This window comes from Lepidochelys kempii, chromosome 5 (assembly GCF_965140265.1).
Source record: "Lepidochelys kempii isolate rLepKem1 chromosome 5, rLepKem1.hap2, whole genome shotgun sequence".
Taxonomy (NCBI): Eukaryota; Metazoa; Chordata; order Testudines; family Cheloniidae; genus Lepidochelys; species Lepidochelys kempii.
Window position 1 is genome coordinate 35,419,106 of NC_133260.1, and position 19,650 is coordinate 35,438,755.

General features: G+C 41.1%; 1 protein-coding gene across 6 annotated transcripts in view; it reads right to left on the minus strand.

Moving 5' to 3' along the window:
* The window catches only part of PLPP1 (phospholipid phosphatase 1), a 141,513-nt gene that overhangs the window by 61,865 nt on the left and 59,998 nt on the right, over positions 1 to 19,650 (minus strand). For all 6 annotated transcript variants that reach the window (XM_073343943.1, XM_073343948.1, XM_073343947.1 and 3 more), the window contains one exon: positions 17,321 to 17,601. In XM_073343943.1, the coding sequence (XP_073200044.1) occupies positions 17,321 to 17,601 (281 nt within the window). The remainder of the gene's footprint in view (positions 1 to 17,320; positions 17,602 to 19,650) is intronic.

Genomic DNA, 19,650 nt, shown 5'->3' on the forward strand with positions numbered 1-19,650 from the left:
TCTACACACACCACCATCTCTCTCTGCTGCCAAGATATGGGCATAGCTAGGTGTAAGAGAATGTGACCAGGACTTCCCCATACCCACCTGATACCTTTTGGCTGTATAGGCTCTTGGAGCCATTGACAGATAGCTTAAGCTACACTATGCCTACACTGAAACTGCAACAACAGCACAGTGTTAGTGCTGCAACTGAACCACTGTAGCACTTCAATGTAGACACTTACTACAGCAACAGGAGGGGTTCTCCCATCGTAGTAGTTAATCCCTTTCCTGGAGATGCAGTAGCTAGGTCAATGGAAAAATTATTCCCTGGACTTAAGGCAGTCTCTACCAGGTGTTAGGCCATCATAACTATGTAACTCAGGGGTATGGATTTTTCCACCCCTGAGCGACGCTGCTAGGTCGACTTAACTTTTTAGTTTAGACCTGGCCAAAGAGTAGCCTCTGGGATGCTCTAGGTTGCACCAGAGGACCAACCTGACCTCCACCACCACTCCTGCGCTGTGCTCTCCACAGCTGAGGATCTTTGGCCCAGGTGCTCAAAAAGATATTTAGACAGTTAACTCCCATGGAAATCAATGGGAGCCAAGCACCTAAACGCCCCTGAGGATTTGGGCCCTAGTGTCTTCCTCGACAACAAGCTAGAGTATGGATTAGTCTAGTATGGCCTGTCTCCATTCACACTGCCTATCTTCATATTAAGACCCAATCTGATCACAAGACAAGAGCATTTAAACTGTTCTTAAGCATGTTCATTAGACGCTTGTCAAGACCCCATACACACCCTGTTTATGATACACGGCACAAAGAAAGTATCAAATCAATACAGTAGCTAAAAGACAAAGGAAGGATTCAGTGCAATTTCACCAAAGAGGAAGGATCATGGGAGTTTGAATACATTTGAGATTTGCCTGCAACAAACGGCCAGGAAAAATATTGAGGAGATGTGTGTAAAAAGTCACTAGCACAAGTCAGACGGTCCAGCTGTTTCAACAGTGCAGATAATAAATGCTAACATTTTCCTTGAAGACTTGGAACAAAAGAGCAGAGTCAACTATAGTAAAATGAAGTGTGCCAGCACCATCGTTTATGGGATTGGGAAAAAGACAACCAACTCCTAGATAATCTTGAGGGGAAAATATATATATAATCAGTTCTTGTCCCCAAAACTATTTACAATCATGGGCTGCTTGGCCTGGTAGATGAAGACTCAATTCACAACCAATGTGCTAAAGGAAGGGAGCGGGACACAATGAGATGATGCCCCAATTACAATTCGCATTAGGGAGACAACTGGAAATCCAAGCAATATGAAAGAGCTTATTAAAAGCAATTCCAGATACTCCTGCCACTAAGTCCCCAATTTTTCTGGTTTCACAATCACATTTGCCTTTGTGTGATTAAAAAAAAACAAAAAACAAACAAAAGCTTCACCTCCTCCTCAGTATGGGAAAGGGCCACAAAAACAGAAGAGCAAATTGACTGTGCAACCATAACAGGCAACAGTGACATGGATTAAGTGAGAAGTAAAATTTTAAGAATTCCTGTAATTTTTAATTGTAGTATCATAGGAATCACCTGCACTAAGCATTCAGAGAAAAGTTTGATTTAAGTTACTGTTCCTTTAAATTCAAAGTGAGTCTATTCAGGACAGATCAAGTAACAATACTGTGCATTTTTATAGAACAAACACTTGAAATTCCTAGAAATGGTAACAGTAAATTTAATAATGGCAGTCTCAGTATACCTGACCTTTAAACAAAAAAACTTTAATGCAAAGTTTGCAATGCCAAGTTTATAATACATAACATAAAATTGGCAGCACAAGTCCTATATTAAATTCTAAAAATATTATAACCTGCATATAGCACATGCTATAGAGTTACAGTGTAGTTTTAACTTCTACTCTAATGCTCTTTTCAGCTGGAAATAAAAACTTCTCCAACAAACCTAGATGCACTTTAAGCTGCTCTACCTTCTGGAAGAGGGCTTTTGTTTTTTGGGAAATAAATAAAACGATGGACTAAGCAGTTGGAATTCTTAGCCTGCTCTGAAATGAATCTACAAACTCTGTATTTAATCCAAATTTACCCCCCTCCTGGGGTTTGCTTGAGTTACCAACAACAAAAATACAAAATATCACTTAACCAGTTCCTGGGGTTCCCCAGGTGAAGCCTCTCTGCCTGGTTCCAATTCTCTCTGCCTATCCCTACCCAGCCTTACATACAGAAGAAAAGAACAACGCACAAAGTGAATCAGCAGAAATCAATTACCCTCTCCTCAGAGGGCACCAACATTAGCTAACAGGGTGGGTCAAAGGAACGCTACTGCCATGTTGTAACTATGATACCAGGCAGTACTCACTCCAGGCAGAGTTTGTTTTTTTCCATATAAATGGGCATTATGAAGAGGTGCTTATCCATAGTTGGGGTGGGGTTTTTTTTTGCCTTTTTAAAATAAATAAAAAACAGCCTCAAAAATCCAGTCTAGATCAATGAAATATGCACAATGATTTAGATTCAGGATCAGATTCTGATCTGTTATACAATCCCCGCTGTGTTTTGAATACAAGCTCAGATCCTGATCTTAGCTATACAATCCCATTATGTTTTGAATACAAGCTATGTATATGAAAAATATGAACTCTTTCAATTGTGGTATGTTTCATGTTATTTTATTACTAAAATTATAAATGAACTCTCAAGTTAGTGAAAAGAAAATATATTCAAAGGCACATTTAACCAGTTAGTACAGCAGAGTACACAGATGGGAGGTTTTATAAGAAATTCTAGCAACTCTCCCTCCACTGGGCCCAGGGAAACGAGGAATAAAGACTCCTACTCTCATAGCTCCTGCTGGTAAGCCTTGGCCCACTTATTCTCTCGGATATGAGGAAGACGTTAAGTAAGAAGAACAGTGTGTGGACAACCCAGCGAGGGTCAGGGTGGCAAAAGGTACAATGGACTGGTGGGGGGCAGATGGAGTGGACAGTGACTGTGTGAAGGGACAGCAGGTGGGTGTTAGGAGTGAATGGTAAGAAATGGGGAATTATGTGCACTGGGGATGTCACAACCCTTCAGGTAATTCTTACATAGCTTGGAAAAGGTATTGAACCAACTCTTAGAAGGGCCAAGTGGAGGTAGGCAGGGCAGAGGACCAGGGAGGAGACGTCTTCAGACAAAGGAAGGTAGAAGCAAAGAAGACCAGACTTGGAAGTGGACCACTCCCCTGCCCCCCCAGGGAAAAGGGCAGAGACAGTGCCAAGGAGGCTGAGAGGAGCAGGGACTATCAGTCCCTCTCCACTCCCCACTATTTGGTCACCATCATAAGAACATAGAAAGGCTACACTAGCCCAGTACCCTGTCTGTCTTCCAACAGCCATCAGATGCTTCCAAGGGAATGAACAGAACAAGGCAATTTCAAGTGATTCATTCCATTATCCAGTCCCAGTTTTTGGCATCAGGAGCTTTAAGGACACCCAGGGCATGTGGTTGCATTTCTGACCATTGTCACTAAGAGCCACTGATATCCTGCATGAACTTACCTAATTACCTTCTGAACCCAGTTATACTTTTGGCCTTCACAACATCCCCTGCCAACGAGTTCTACAGGTTGACTGTATGTTGTCGGAAGAAGTACTTCCTTTTGTTAGTTTTAAAATGCTGCTTATTAATTTCGTTTGGTGACTCCTGGTTCGTGTGTTATGTGAAGGGCTAAATAACACTTCCCTATTCACTTTCTTAGCACTATTCATGATTTTATAGACCTCTCAGATACTCCCCCTTAGTAGTCTCTTTTCTACGCTGACTAGTCCCAGTCTTATTAATCTCTCCTCATACAGAAGCTGTTCCATACCCCTAATCATTTTTGTTCTTCTCTGTACTTTTTCCACTTCCAATATATCTTTTTTGAAATGGGGTGACCAGATCAGCACACAATACTCAAGATGTGGCCATACCATGGATTTCTAAAGAGGCAATGACGTTTTTGTTTTATCTATCCCTTTCCTAATGATTCCCAACATTAGCTTTTTTGACTGGTGCTGCATTTTTGACTGGTGGATATTTTCAGTCTTCTAGTCCAGTCCCCTGCACTCAAGGCAGGACTAAGTATTATCCAGACCAGTGGTTTTCAAACTTACTTGATCGCCCCCTTTTTGTGTCCATAGTCATTTATGCCCCCACCCCTCACAAGTATATATGCTGCCACCCACCTCAGAAGACAGAAGGGAGAGCAGTGGCTGCTGGCTGGCCACCCAACTCTGAAGGCAGTGCAGTGACAGCAGCAGCACAAAGGTAAGGGTGGCAATGTGAAAAGTGATATTTATCATCACTTTTCACTGCAGACTTGCGCCCCATTGCCACCATTACTTCTGCAGTGCTGCTGCCACCTGGGGCTGACAGCCAGAGCCCCACTGCCTCCCAGTGAGGAATTTTTTGTGGGGGAGCCCAGTGGCTGTGCGGCAGGCTGTGGCTGTCTCCTTTATCCTAGCCTCCCGGGTGCACACGGCCCTTCTGCACGAGCCCCTAGCAGCCAGAGCTCTATAAAAACTAAAAAAAAAAAAAAAAAAAAACCCCCAACCACCAAAAACACATACAAACACAAATAAATACATAAAATAAAAACACAGGCACACAACTCATACCTCCCTTGACACATCCCTGCGCCTCCTCCCACAGTTTGAGAGCCACTGATCTAGACCATCCCTGACAGGTGATTGTCAGGCTAGTTAAGCACTGGAATAAACTGCCTAGGGCAGTTGTGGAATCTCTATCCTTGGAGGTTTTTAAGAGCAGGTTAGGCAGTTAGGAAGTTTTTCCTAATGTCCAACCTAAAACCGCCCCCCCTCCCCCAATTTAAGCCCATTGCTTCTTGTCCTATCCTCAGAGGTTAAGGAGAACAAATTTTTCACCCTCCTCCTTGTAACCACCTTTTATGTACTTTAAAACTGTTAAGTCTCCTCTCAGTCTTCTCTTCTCTAGACTAACAAGCTCAATTTTTTCAATTTTTTCTAAATATTTACAAAAAGAAAAGGAGTACTTGTGGCACCTTAGAGACTAACCAATTTATTTGAGCATAAGCTTTCGTGAGCTACAGCTCACTTCATCGGATGCTGCATCCGATGAAGTGAGCTGTAGCTCACGAAAGCTTATGCTCAAATAAATTGGTTAGTCTCTAAGGTGCCACAAGTACTCCTCCTCTTTTTGCGAATACAGACTAACATGGCTGTTACTCTGAAACCTCTAAATATTTAATCATTTTTGTAGCTATTCGCCAGACTTCCTCTAATTTGTCCACATCTTTCCTGAAATATGGAGCCCAGAACTGGACACAATACTCCAGTTGAGGCTTAATCAGCACAGAGCAGAGCAGAAGAATTACTTCTCTTGTCCTACGTACAATACTCTGGCTAATACATCTCAGAAGGAGGTTTGCTCATTTTGCAACAGTGTTACACTACTGACTCACATTTAGCTTGTGATTCACTATGACACCCAGATCCTATGGTACTCCTTCCTAGGCAGTCATTTCCCATTTTGTAGGTGTGCAACTGACTGTTCCTTCCTAAGTGGAGTACTTTGCATTTGTCCTTATTGAATTTAATCTTATTTACTTCTGGACAAACTGGAGAAATGGTCTGATCATTTTGAATTTTCATCTTGTTCTCCAAAGCACTTGCAACCCCTTCCAGCTTGGTATCATCCACAAACTTTATAAATGTACTCTCTATGCTATTATCTAAATCAAAATATCATTATGATATTTTTTGTCTTATTAGCGATTCTCTTCCTAATGGTTCCCAACATTGTTAGCTTTTTTGACTGCCACTGCACATTGAGCCGATGTTTTCAAAGAACTATCCACGATGACTCCAAGATTTCTTTGTTGAGTGATAACAGCTATTTAGACCCCATCATTTTGAACGTATAGTTAGCATAGTTTTCCCAGCATTTATTACTTGGCACTTATCAATCATTGAATTTCATCTGCCATTTAGGTGCTCCATCACCCAGTTTTGTGAGATCCCTTTGTAACTCTTCATAGTCAGCTTTGGATTTAACTATCTTGAGTTTTGTATCATCTGAAAACTTTGCCACTTCACTGGTTACCCCCTTTTCCAAATCATTTATGAACACGTTGAACAGCACAGGTCCTAGTACAGATCCTTGGGGGATCCCACTATCTACCTCGCTCCACCCTGAAAGCAGACCATTTATTCCTACCCTCTGTTTCCTATCTTTTTAACCAGTTACTGATCCAAGAGAAGAACATCCCTGTAATCCCGTGACTGCTTACTCACATTAAGAGCCTTTGGTAAGAGGCCTTGTCAAAGGTTTTCTAAAAGTCCAAGTACGCTATATCAACTAGATCACCCTTGTCCACATGCCTGTTGACCTCCTCAAAGAATTCTAACAGATTTGTAAAGGGAAATTATGCCTCACCAAAGGGATGTTGACTCTTCCCAATAGATCATGTTCATCTATGTGTTTGACAATTCTGTTCTTTACTATAGTTGCAACCAATTTGCCCGGTACTGAAGTTAGGCTTACAAGCCTGTAGTTGCCAGGATCACCTCTGGAGCCTTTTTTAAAATTGCTGTTATATTACTAGGGCCCTAGCAAATTCACAGTCCATTCTGGTCAATTTCACGGTCATAGGATTTTTTAAATAATAAATTTCATGATTTCAGCTAATTAAATCTGAAATTTCACAGTGTTGTAATTGTAGAGGTCCTGACCCAAAAAGGAATTGGGGGTTGGGGGGGTCCACAAGATTATTGTGATGGGGGGAAGGGGGTTGTGGTAATACTACCCTTACTTCTGCATTGCACCAGGCAGCAGCACTGCCTTCAGAGCTGTGCAGCTGAAGAGCAGCGGTTGCTGACCAGCAGCCCAGCTCCGAAGGCAGAGCTGCCGCCAGCAGCAGTGCAGAAGTAAGGATGGCCTGGTATGGTATGGTGTTGTATTGCCACCCTTACTTTTGTGCTGCTGCCTGCAGAACTGAGCCCTCGGTCAGCAGCTGCCACTCTCTGGCTGCTCAGCTCTGAAGGCAGCAGCACAGAAATAAGGGTGGCAATACCACAATCCCCCCTAAAATAACCTTGCAACCCACTTGCAACTCCATTTTGGGTCAGGATCCCAAATTTTAAAAAAAAAATCTCTGGTCTCCCCTGTGAAATTGGTATAGTATGGAGTAAAAACACACAAAAAGACTAGATTTCACGGTCCATGATATGTTTTTCCACAGTCATGAATTTGGTAGGGCACTATATATTACCTATCCTCCAGTCATCTAGTGCAGAGGCTGCTTTAAGGCATAAGTTGCATACCACACAGTTAGTAGTTCCGCAAATTCATATTTAAATTCTTTCAGAACTCCTAGGTGAATACTATCTGGTCCCTACCACATATTGCAACAGCTACTCTTGCCTACCTGAAAAGCAACACATTGAGACTTTGGACAAGTCATTCACCTCTCTGCGCCTCAGTTTTCCCATCTGTAAAACAGAGACAGTGATGCTAACCATTTATAGAAAGCCCTCTGAGATCTACTGAAGAAAAGTGCTCTGTAAGAACCAAGTATTAACACTAAAACTGCACCATTTGATTGGATTAGCTATAGTGTTTATGAATAAAGACTGACAATCTGCAAATAGGATCTTAAAGGTTACCTCTGTACATGAAATGTGGTATCCTGCAATAGATTCCCCCAACAGAGATGCAGTCAATTTGCATAATATTGCTTCTTTACATACTCATCCCACCCCATTGCAAAAAAATCTATGATCCATTACCAAGCATCAATCTGCCTCCATCCATGCTCATCCATGTAGACACAGTGTTTGTTAAAAAGGACCAGTGTTTGTCACAAGCTGAATTCACCCCTTAACTGAGGGTTTCTTTCGGTTCTAATGATTTATCTTTAACTAGGATAGTCGAAAGTAAGCAAAAAACATCATCTTAAAAACAAACAAAGAGTCTCTATATCAAGCAAACTACAATTATAATATTGTTATATACAGAACCACCACCCAAAAGACAAATTCTCTCTCTCTAGATTAGTTTACAAAAAGGTGGCTTTTCTATCTTTAGGAAAATGACTGCAGTTTGCTTTGAAGCTTTTCCTTATTTTACTCAGAGGTATCTACTTTCCTTTCTTTTGCTAAAATGAAGTTGGTTTAAAATTAGTTGCACATTTTTATATATAGTTTTCTAGTAAGTGTTGAGATGAGAAAGTTCAAGTAGCAACAAGGCTTTTTTTAAAATTAAAATGGCTACAAAAACTACACTTGGGAAGGAAAAAAAATTTTAAACACAAACACAAAATGGGGAATAACTGACTAGGCACTAGTATTACAGAAATGGATCTGGGTGTTGCAGTAGATCACAAATTGAACATGAGCCAACAATGTGGTACAGCTGTGAAAAGGCTAATATTCTGGGATGTAATAACAGCAGTGTCATATGTAAGACACAGGAGGTAATTGGGCCTCTCTACTCATCACTGGTGAGATCACAGAGTTTTGGGTACCACCCTAAAGAAAGATGTGGGCAAGCTGTAGAAAGTCCAGAGGAGAGCACCAAAAATTATTAAAGATAGAAAACCTGACCTATGAGGAAAGGTTAAAAAAATGGGCATATTTAGCCTTGAGAAAAGATGACTGAGTAAAGGGCTGTTATAAAGTGGACAGTGATCATTTGTTCTCCATGTCCACTGAAGGTAGGACAAGATGCAATGGACTTAATCTTCAGTAAGAGATTTAGGTTAGATATTTGGGGGCTGGAGGAGATACAGCTAACTATAATGATAGTTCGCAGCAGGATAAGTTACCAAGGGAGGTTGTGGAACCCACATCATGAGAGATTAAGAACTGATTAGACAAAACACCGGTCAGGGATGATTTAGGTATCCCTGGTCCTGCCTCAATATCAAGGAGCAGGGAGGGGGAGAGCGAAGGGAAGGAAAGGGAGACTGACTGTACGACTTCTCAAGGTTCCTTCCAGTTCTTCATTTCTACAATAATTCAGTTTAAAAAAAAACAAAAACACATACACACACACACACACACCCCATCCCCACCCCCAAAAACAAGTCAGAGTGGCCACGGAGAAAAAAAAAGTCCTCTCTTCCCCCCCCCCAGGAATATTTCAATCTGATTAAGAGTTGGCTTTTATCATCAAGTACACTGTAAAGTCACCATTTATTAATAAAGAAATCAGGACTGGAAGGACCTTGAGAGTCATCTAGTCTGGTCCCCTACAGTCACGGCAGGACTATGATGTACCATTCCTACACTGCCTTTCATCCTCACACAGCTTTACCAGAGTCTGTTGCATGTAGCTTTCTGAAATATCAAAAATCTGTCTTTAGAGGGTTCTGAAGTAAGTTCCTGCAAACAAAGGAATGCAGTGAGTCAAAAGGGTAGAAGTCATATCAAGCGTGCAGGGTGGATATTTTCATAAGCACCTAAGGTATTAAGAACACAAGTTCCATTGGTCGGGGGGGGGGGGGGGAGGAGAAGAGAACAGTGGGTCTTGTGCTCCTAACTCTTTTAAGCACTTTTAAAAATCTCACCAACTGTTGGTAAACATATGCAAAGACCCTCAGCCTCCAGCTTTCCAGTGTCCTATTTCGTATTGGCACTGACAGCACAAAAGCACTGAAGAAGTTGTCAGGAGGAGGCTGGAGATTTTGGCAGCTGGATCTTTCGGTAAGCTACCCTGCATCTGAAGCCATTTTGGGGTAAGCACATTAGACAGATATTTCTGTTCAAGTCATTAGGAGTGGAATGGCAGCATGCTGACATTAAGTTGTCATCTTTGATTTTAGGAGCTAAAAACACCTTACAAAGCTGAATAGACTGGCTCACACCTCCCAGAGTGATCATTTTAGGTTGGCTGCAGATTCCAGACAACATTGCTGCATGGGTTTATGTTCAGTTTGTTTGAATATTCCCTCAGATACCATAAAGGCTAGAAAGGATGTATTTTTTTTAAATGACAGTTTAGATTCTGGAGCATAATTCAACAGTAACAGGAGGATTTTTTTGGCAAAATCCCTGTCCTCTAAATCACACAATATAAGGATCCCTGCTATAAAATGGATGGACTGACTAGGCTGCCACTTAATTTTTTGAGGACTATATGGGATAGGATTAAGCTACATTCAAGAACTCCTTGAGCTGTGTCTTAGTGGTCACCTGAGTACTGATCCTACCCACCTTTTAATAATCTCAGTCATGTCTTGTCAAGCAGCAGCACTCTGCCCTCTACTGCAATATGCCCTGCCAGCCAATTCTCTCCACCTTTACATGTTTTTGGAAAAGATCAGCAGTTGCTCATTTGTTACCATATCCTCCAGATCCTTTTCACCTTTTTATATTTGCACTGGCCAAGTTTCTAAACCAGTATTTATTTTTCCTTACGTTATCTCTTTGCACTGCTTCCTCAGCAGGAGGGGCAAGGAGGGTCCTTTATAACATAAAGTTATAGTATTTCAGGCCCACTAGCTTTGACAGGATGCATTTAGAAACAGGCAGGCAGTGTGAAATTCGCACAGTCCTATAACAGCCTTGTGGCAGATTCACAGGTGCAGGGTGCCCACACTCCAAGTAGAATCCAGCCCTACGAGTACTTCTGCTGGCTAAGAGGGTCTTTTTGGTGGCAGAGAGGTTCCTATGATAACCCTCACTTTTCTGCCAGTATCAATAGGAGGCTAGGGGGCAATCCCAGCCCACACACAACAACTGATTCTCTGACCAGGACTTCATCTACATTTAAAGCAGTCCAATTTACACTACTGCCTCTAACGTGCACCTAAGGACCAGCAGTGCACCTGGCAGCCCCAAGATCAGGAGGGGGAGGGAGGAGCACAAACGTGAGATTTACAGCAACCTCGTACCCCTCCCATCAGGGTGCTCCTTAACCAAAGCAGAGAACAAGGCCTTATGTATTCTTGAAGATTGAGACCATTAAATCTATCAAATATGGAAAAGAAATAGTAGCTGGGAATCCAATACAGGGCTGCGCAGAACCTGTCAAGACACCATGGATAAAATCCTGACCCAACTGGAGTTCAATGGGAATTTTGCTGCTGATTTTGAGGCTGCACAGAGCAGAATGTAAGCTATAAATGATCACTCCATTATGCTTTTTTCACTCTAGTGAAACCAACATTTTATGCCAAAAATAGTGGCTAAGAGCTTCCACTCTTATTTCCTTATTCCTATGTCAGTACAGTATCTAGACACATACAAGCATGAATACAATGGTGTGCATACGCACAATACGTATAATTTGTGTATGTTGTGAAAAATTTGCACATTAGACGCTTCAGTCAAACACGCTTTTTTTTTTTTTTAAGTTTTTGTAACTAGAAGGGGACGAAGTACAACTTTTGGTTTTATTAGTTCTATTTATTGAATGTCAGAACTGTAAAACACTAAAAAAAGCTACGATTACTTTTTTTTTTAAAGTAGAAGAGCTACAGAACTAAGTTTTCTATGCAAGAGAAACAATATTGTTTTAAATATGCTAAAAATACACACATACTTTGTAAATAAAGACTCCATTGGATAGATCTGTATTATTAGACTTGTATACTGTATTAGCTTCCTGGAAAGGTTTGCATTCAAGTAGAGTTTTAGAACAAACAGATGTTTAAGCCAAAGGGAGATGTGGGACTCCATGTGGTTTTAAAGACTTTTAAACCTGTAAGTATGGACAAGATTTCAACATGCAGTTACATCTTTTTTCAGTCCTGGAAAGGCACAATCCAAAGTCAGTGAAAGGACATTCAGACTATTTGATAAATGGGTTTTTGTCTACAGAGATTATTCTCTCCCCTTCTCCCCCCAAAGAGAAATTATACATTTTACAATACTTCTAACCCTACTGGGCCCTTATGCCTAATAAAATATGGCAAAAAAGTCTGAAAAATAGAATAAAATAATGGCAGTTATGGACAGCATAGCTTTAGGAAGTTTTCTTTAAAACTCCACTTAATGAGCATTGTTAGATCAATAGTATGAGGTACCAAGGCAGATGCAATCAGTTGCATCCACATACTACATCTAATGTCCTCAAACAGCTAGAGGTCCAAAAGAAATATACTGGATTCTGATATTATGTATGTTTATGACAGTCACTAAGACTTAGTACTTGGAATATTGAATGGATTACACTATTAAAAACTTTTAGTCTTCTCTATTTTCCATTATCTTTCAACAAGCTAGTTATGAATACTTTGAAATGGAAAATGCTTAGAATGAGTGTCTCACTAAATATATACGTCAGGTGTATTTTATAGCTGGAGTATATTTTCGGCTCCATAAGAAAACACATTTTTCAGTTCAGCTGTCTGAAGTATCTGGCCTTTGCACACACCAAGGCTTTCAGGTTCCACCCACACCACAACCACAAACTTCACAAGCACAGACAGCCCCAAGACTTCATATTTCAGTCACTCACTTAGCTAGATCATACAGTAGCAAATTTCCACTGTTAATTTGAATGGCTATGTTTGTGTGTCTAATCACCAAGAAGGCCAATGGCATTTTGGGATGTATAAGTAGGAGCATTGCCAGCAGATCAAGAGACGTAATCGTTCCCCTCTATTCGACATTGGTGAGGCCTCATCTGGAGAACTGTGTCCAGTTTTGGGCCCCACACCACAAGAAGGATGTGGAAAAATTGGAAAGAGTCCAGTGGAGGGCAACAAAAATTATTAGGGGACTGCAACACATGACTTATGAGGAGAGGCTGAGAGAACTGGGATTGTTTAGTCTGCGGAAGAGAAAAATGAGGGAGGATTTGATAGCTGCTTTCAATTACTTGAAAGGGGGTTCCAAAGAGGATGGCTCTAGACTGTTCTCAGTGGTAGCAGATGACAGGACAAGGAGTAATGGTCTCAAGTTGCAGTTGGGGAGGTTTAGGTTGGATATTAGGAAGAACTTTTTCACTAGGAGGGTGGTGAAACACTGGAATGCGTTACCTAGGGAGGTGGTGGAATCTCCTTCCTTCGATATTTTTAAGGTCAGGCTTGACAAAGCCCTGGCTGGGATGATTTAGTTGGGGATTGGTCCTGCTTTGAGCAGGGGGTTGGACTAGATGACCTCCTGAGGTCCCTTCCAACCCTGATATTCTATGATTCTATGTGGGTGCAAGTCAGGAGTTTGTAACTGCAGTCTGCCTGCTAAAGTCTTAGGCCTGGTCTACACTTGTGTAGACATGAGTAGGTCGACGACAGAAGAATTCTTCTGTCAATCTAGCTACCATTGCTCAAGAGGTGGATTAACCACATGGATGGAAGCATCTTCACTGTGGTGTTAGTGGCACACATGCAGCCCACACATAGCTGAGCTGCTGTAGCATAGACATATGCTTTAATGACTTGTTAGGATCTGATTTTTAGGTTATTGGCCCTCACAAATGCCTATGTGCATGACTGACAATTTGTGCAATTTCTCAAAGGAGAGGCTAGTTCAGTCACTGTCTGAGCAAATCCCACTGAAGTAGTCAAGGGAGTTATACCAAAGCTTCATTTAGACCCTGGTCTGTGCTGAATGCAACTAAACCCTTAGTACATTCTCCTTCAATAGGCAGAGTCTGTGCATCTTCCCCCCCACCCCATTCTGCTTGGAAAGACACCAGAGTTCTAAGTCTAAGTTTCAAATACAACCCATCTATTTTTTTCTGTGTAGATGCAGAATATCAAAAGTAAGTGTCCCGTGTAACAAATCTTATTTTGAGCAACAATGGTCAAATGTTACAACTATAGACACAAATAGTTCAAGTTGAGGAAGGTCATATGAAGGAGAAAACTGGTCTAGAGAAATGTGAGCTTGCAGAGCCTACACATTACATACATATGACTTCCCTTCCCTTGCTTGATATGAACTTGAGAGACTTAGTTTTTGGCTGTTGCAATTTTTTGGTTTTGTATTTAACTAAAGCAAAGCGGACAAGATACCATACTGCCAAAATCTTGCTTCTGCTCCCATTTAACCTCAAGACACTTAGTCCTCTGTTTTATTGACCTTTATAACAAAGTTAAGTACAAAATACACACACACGCAAAAAGTACCCTTGGGCAGAAAATTAAAGAAAAAGGCAATTCCTTTTAAATTATTCCTGCTGTTTAAGCTTCTTCTACTGTAAGTCAGAGTTCTTTGGAAAAGGTGTCTAAAAGGTGTTCCTGGAAAAGAAGCCAAAGCCTTATAAAGAGTTTCAAAGAAAGATTTTCATGAAAATGGGATTTTGATGCCTTTTCCCTGCCTGAAGTACGCAGTCATGGAGGACGCAGACAGACTGACCGACCTTTCTGGAAGGAGATATTGGGGTGATCATTTAAGAATGGGTATTAGGACTAAACAAAGTTATCTCACAGGAGATAAGCCTGTCCAAGAATTATGGCCCGAATGAGCTCAAGCAAACTGAATGAAGATGGTCTTTGGCCACAATATAATCAATCAGAAAAAAACCAGCCCTGAATATAAAGCAAAAAAGTCATCTACTCTACAACTCACTCAACAGAGTAAGCTGTGGTTTATCTATGAAGTATGTATTTAACGAAGTGCTGTTCATACTATTACAAACAAAATTTATTATAGACAAAAACAATTTTCCAAGTCAGGGATCAAGTACTATTATCTAATGTACGTACAGCTTCCAGGGACTTTAATGGATGTGGTGCATGTGTCAAAAGACAGAACATAGTCCCAAATGTATTCAAGTCACTACACTTTTCCCCAGTTGTAAGGGGACCATATGGGTATTATAAGAGCTCTGAAGGGGACTGAGATTTTGGGAAAGCTGGCTAATGCAGAAGTGGAATGATGGAACTAAAGAGATGTAGAAATTCTTCAATCTGTGAAGAAATTCTCCCCTATTAAAAAAAGTTTCCAGGTTTTTGGGGTTTTTTTGTTGTTTTTTAAAAAAAGAAGTCAGTTGGTAAAGTTCCCTAACTGCAATCATTCCAAGTATATAGAACAAGAAGGACTTGCTGGGAGTTTGAGCCATTTTAATACCAGGATTTTTTATTCTGAAAAATACTTCAAACTAAGTCTAAAATTTCAACACTTAACATTATTTGCTATTTTTGAGGACATTCCTCAGACAGATGTCAGATTACAGGACACTGGGAGGAGGGGGAACAAATACGGGTCACTTTTGAAGCATGTCACAGCACATCTGTTTCTATTAATTTGTTTCCCTTTTCACCTCCTTTTCACTGTTTAAATGTTTGTTAAAAAGAGTTATTTGGGCTTGATAATGGACAAAATGCACAACACTATACTCTTGACTGTTGCATATTTTATACAGATACATCTGTTTTTGATTAACTTATTCTTCTATTTTAAATATGAATCAATTTCTCTCCCTTTCTCAAAGTCCACCTCCCCGAAAAGCTTGGGAAGGCAGCTTTCAGACTTAGTTATTCACTCAGGAAGAATATACAGTAGTTTCCTTTCCAAACGGATCTTATTTGACTGCCCCAAAACTGCCAATTTAAAGGGCTGGTGCACATTTCTGGTCACCCAAAATTGATGAAGGAAACACAATTGAAGACAGACGTGTACAAACTGAAGTCCTATTCCTATAGCTTATGTCAAGGTTCCTCCCCCACTCTGAACTCTAGGGTACAGATGTGGGGACCTGCATGAAAAACCTCCTAAGCTTATCTTTACCAGCTTAGGTCAAAACTTCCCCAAGGTACAAAATATTCCACCCGTTGTCCTTGGACTGGCCGCTACCACCACCAAACTAATACTGGTTACTGGGGAAGAGCTGTTTGGACGCGTCCTTCCCCCCCAAAATACTTCCCAAAACCTTGCACCCCACTTCCTGGACAAGGTTTGGTAAAAAGCCTCACCAATTTGCCTAGGTGACTACAGACCCAGACCCTTGGATCTTAAGAACAATGAACAATCCTCCCAACACTTGCACCCCCCCTTTCCTGGGAAATGTTGGATAAAAAGCCTCACCAATTTGCATAGGTGACCACAGACCCAAACCCTTGGATCTGAGAGCAATGAAAAAGCATTCCGTTTTTTACAAGAAGACTTTTAATTAAAAAATAGAAGTAAATAGAAATAAAGAAATCCCCCCTGTAAAATCAGGATGGTAGATATCTTACAGGGTAATTAGATTCAAAAACATAGAGAACCCCTCTAGGCAAAACCTTAAGTTACAAAAACATACACAGACAGAAATAGTTATTCTATTCAGCACAATTCTTTTCTCAGCCATTTGAAGAAATCATAATCTAACACATACCTAGCTAGATTACTTACTAAAAGTTCTAAGACTCCATTCCTGGTCTATCCCCGGCCAAGACCCAGCATACAGACAGACACAGAGCCTTTGTTTCTCTCCCTCCTCCCAGCTTTTGAAAGTATCTTGTCTCCTCATTGGTCATTTTGGTCAGGTGCCAGCGAGGTTACCTTTAGCTTCTTAACCCTTTACAGGTGAGAGGAGCTTTCCCCTGGCCAGGAGGGATTTCAAAGGGGTTTACCCTTCCCTTTATATTTATGACAGCTTATAAATATAAATGTATGGGTTTAGGGAGGGGTGAAAGTAAAATGCAGATTTTACCAGTACGGGACCGCTCTGGCCCCCCCAGAAAGGGGCGAGGCCTCAGGCGGAAGGGGTGAGGCTGGGGGTCAGCATCCCGTGCCACCCGTGGCTCCAGTAGAGATTTAAAAGGGCCTGGGGCTCCGGCCAGCGCAGCCGCGGTAGCGGTAGAGGTGGCCGGAGCCCCAGGCCCTTTTAAATCGTGGCCCTGGGGCAGCTATTTCTTTTGCCCCTTCTCCCCCCCACCGTCAGCAGCCGGGGGGGTGGGGAGGGGCAGCGATATTAAAGCGCTACCACAGCAGCTTTTTAACATCGCTGCCCTTTTTGCACCTCCCAGCTGGGTCGTCACTGCCCCTTTTGGGCCCCCCATTGGCAACCCTGCTGGTAGGGACCCAGCAGGGGCGCAAAAGGGGCAGCGAAGTTAAAGTGCTGGTGCAGCAGCGCTTTAAAGTCAGCGGTACGGGCCGGTCCTAGCAGCTACCTTTTACCAGTACCTCGTACCAGCCCGTACCCTCTTACTTTCACCCCTGGGTTTAGGGGAAGAGGAGGAGAGATAAAAGGAAGATAGTCTAGTGCCCGAGCATGTGCCTTGGAGGTTCACTGTATGTCTATTAGATCACTAAATCCATTCCAATGGACTCATGGAGCATGTAATAGGAGAAATCAACCCATCAAACCCTCATTGTCTCCAGGGATTTACAATACAAGGTAACATCAAGACCAAAGTACAGTAGGTTACTCACCTTCCCTCATTAACTTTTACTTTGTCTCCTTGACATGGGAAGTTTTCAATGTAACCTAAACTGCAGTTAACTCGTGCCCAATCCGGCTGGCATATAGCCAGGAAGTGGGGACGTAGTCTACCTATGGAATACTTGGCAATGTCCGTCAGGGACTGGCTCGCTGCTGCACCAAAAATGAAGGTCCCAATGGCTTTGTAAATAGTGGCTATGTAGTTATTTCCGACAAATGAATTCGAGTGCAAATGATTATAATAGACAGACAGGGCTTCTCCTACGATTATCTGAAAAACAGAGATAAAGACAAGTTAAATAGAGAAACACACCTATGTCTCCTTAGAGAAAAAATCATCAACAGTTGTCATAAGTCTCAACTACATCAACATTTGTGTAATTTCATGTTTTAAACCTTGTACAATTGTTAAGCTGCAGGAAGCAGCAAAGATTTTCTGGGAATCACTCTGAAGTATAAATTACAAAGGCTGAGCCAACATAATTTTAAACAGCTTTCAGGTAAACAGGATAGTTTGTTCTCATTCTCTGCCTTATATATTCAGTTGTAATGGAGATGGTTTCCATAGAAAAACTGGAAACTGGAGTCTTTTTTTCTCAGAGAAAAACAAAAAACTCCACCTTTCCCACACTACTTCATACTCAACTTGATGAGTAGCCACTTCCCAAGAGACATTTAATTTTAAGTAAAAACTTTCTGTTCATTCTTAGCCTTCTTCTGAATGGAAATTATCAGCTGTGCCAGAAGCACGGTTTTCAGATGTCACAAACTTAATTGAAAAGGCTAAATCTGAATACTTGTGCCAGATGTACTAAAGGCCAATTATGTAAAATGGGAACCTCCTATTCCTCAGTTAAACAGAATCGTTAAAGACAGGCTTCCTCTAGGAAGCTAAGTTTTAATAAAAAATAATTGAGGAGAATGCTTCATGCTTCTGAATTTTTTTTATTTTTGGCATCGTAGTCGTAGAACAAAGATTATTCTCTCATGTGTTCATAAAGCCAAGAGGTTTTCAGTGTTTTCTCCATGCACTTCAGTCTCTTGTGGGAAATTGGTAAAAAGTGATTTTGTTATAAATATAAAAAACTATTTAATCCAATGTCACTATCTACGCAGTTACTGGGGAGAAAGAAGCAGCAATGTTGGATTTCAATCGTCAACCTACTGAAAAAAATCCCATGAACAAAAAGACAGGTTTCAGAGCAACAGCTGTGTTAGTCTGTATTCGCAAAAAGAAAAAGAGTACTTGTGGCACCTTAGAGACTAACCAATTTATTTGAGCATAAGCTTTCGTGAGCTACAGCTCACTTACGAAAGCTTATGCTCAAATAAATTGGTTAGTCTCTAAGGTGCCACAAGTACTCCTTTTCTTTTTCATGAACAAAAAGAGACTCATCCCACTAACACGACTAACATAATGGGAAGTTTTTTCCTTCCACGCACATATGGAAAAGCTGTTTAGAAAATGACTGAAAATAGTTTGAATGATGCTAATTAACAAAACACAGTATTGTTCTATTTCTGAAAACACACTTTTAAGGATTAAGAAAAGTAGGGCTTGATTCTCTACTGCTTTGCACTTTGTCTAGTAGTTTAGACCTGTGCAAAATAACTGTAAAATGCTGCCACTCTGATTTACACCCACTTTGTACAGATGTAAATAGCTACAAGATGTAAGGCAATGGATGATCAACCATGTGTACAAGACTGACAATTTTTACACTCAGAATCAGAGCAAAATTTAAGTTAGGCTTTGCCAACACTGGAACCTGAACGACAAAATTTTTGACAGGTTTCTGAGTGGTAGCCGTGTTAGTCTGTATCAGTAAAAAGAACGAGTACCACCTGTGGCACCTTAGAGACTAAATTTATTTGAGCATAAGCTTTCGTGGGCTAAAACCCACTTCATCAGATGCATGCAGTGGAAAATAACGTAGGAAGATTACACACAGACACACACACCCCCCCATGGAAAAAAAGGGTGTTGCCATACTCACTATAACGAGAGCGATCAGTTAAGGTGAGCTTTATCAGCAGGAGAAAAAAAAACAAAAAAACCACCTTTTGTAGTGATAATCAGGATGGCCCATTTCCAACAGTTCACAAGAAGGTGTGAGTAATAGTAGGGGAAAATTTTGCATGGGAAAATAGTTTTACTTTGTGTAATGACCCATCCACTTCCAGTCTTTATTCAAGCCTAATTTAATGGTGTCCAGTTTGCAAATTAATTCCAATTCAGCAGTTTCTTGTTGGAGTCTGGTTTTGAAGGGTTTTTTTGTTGTAGTATTGCCACTTTTAGGTCTGTAATCGAGTGACCAGG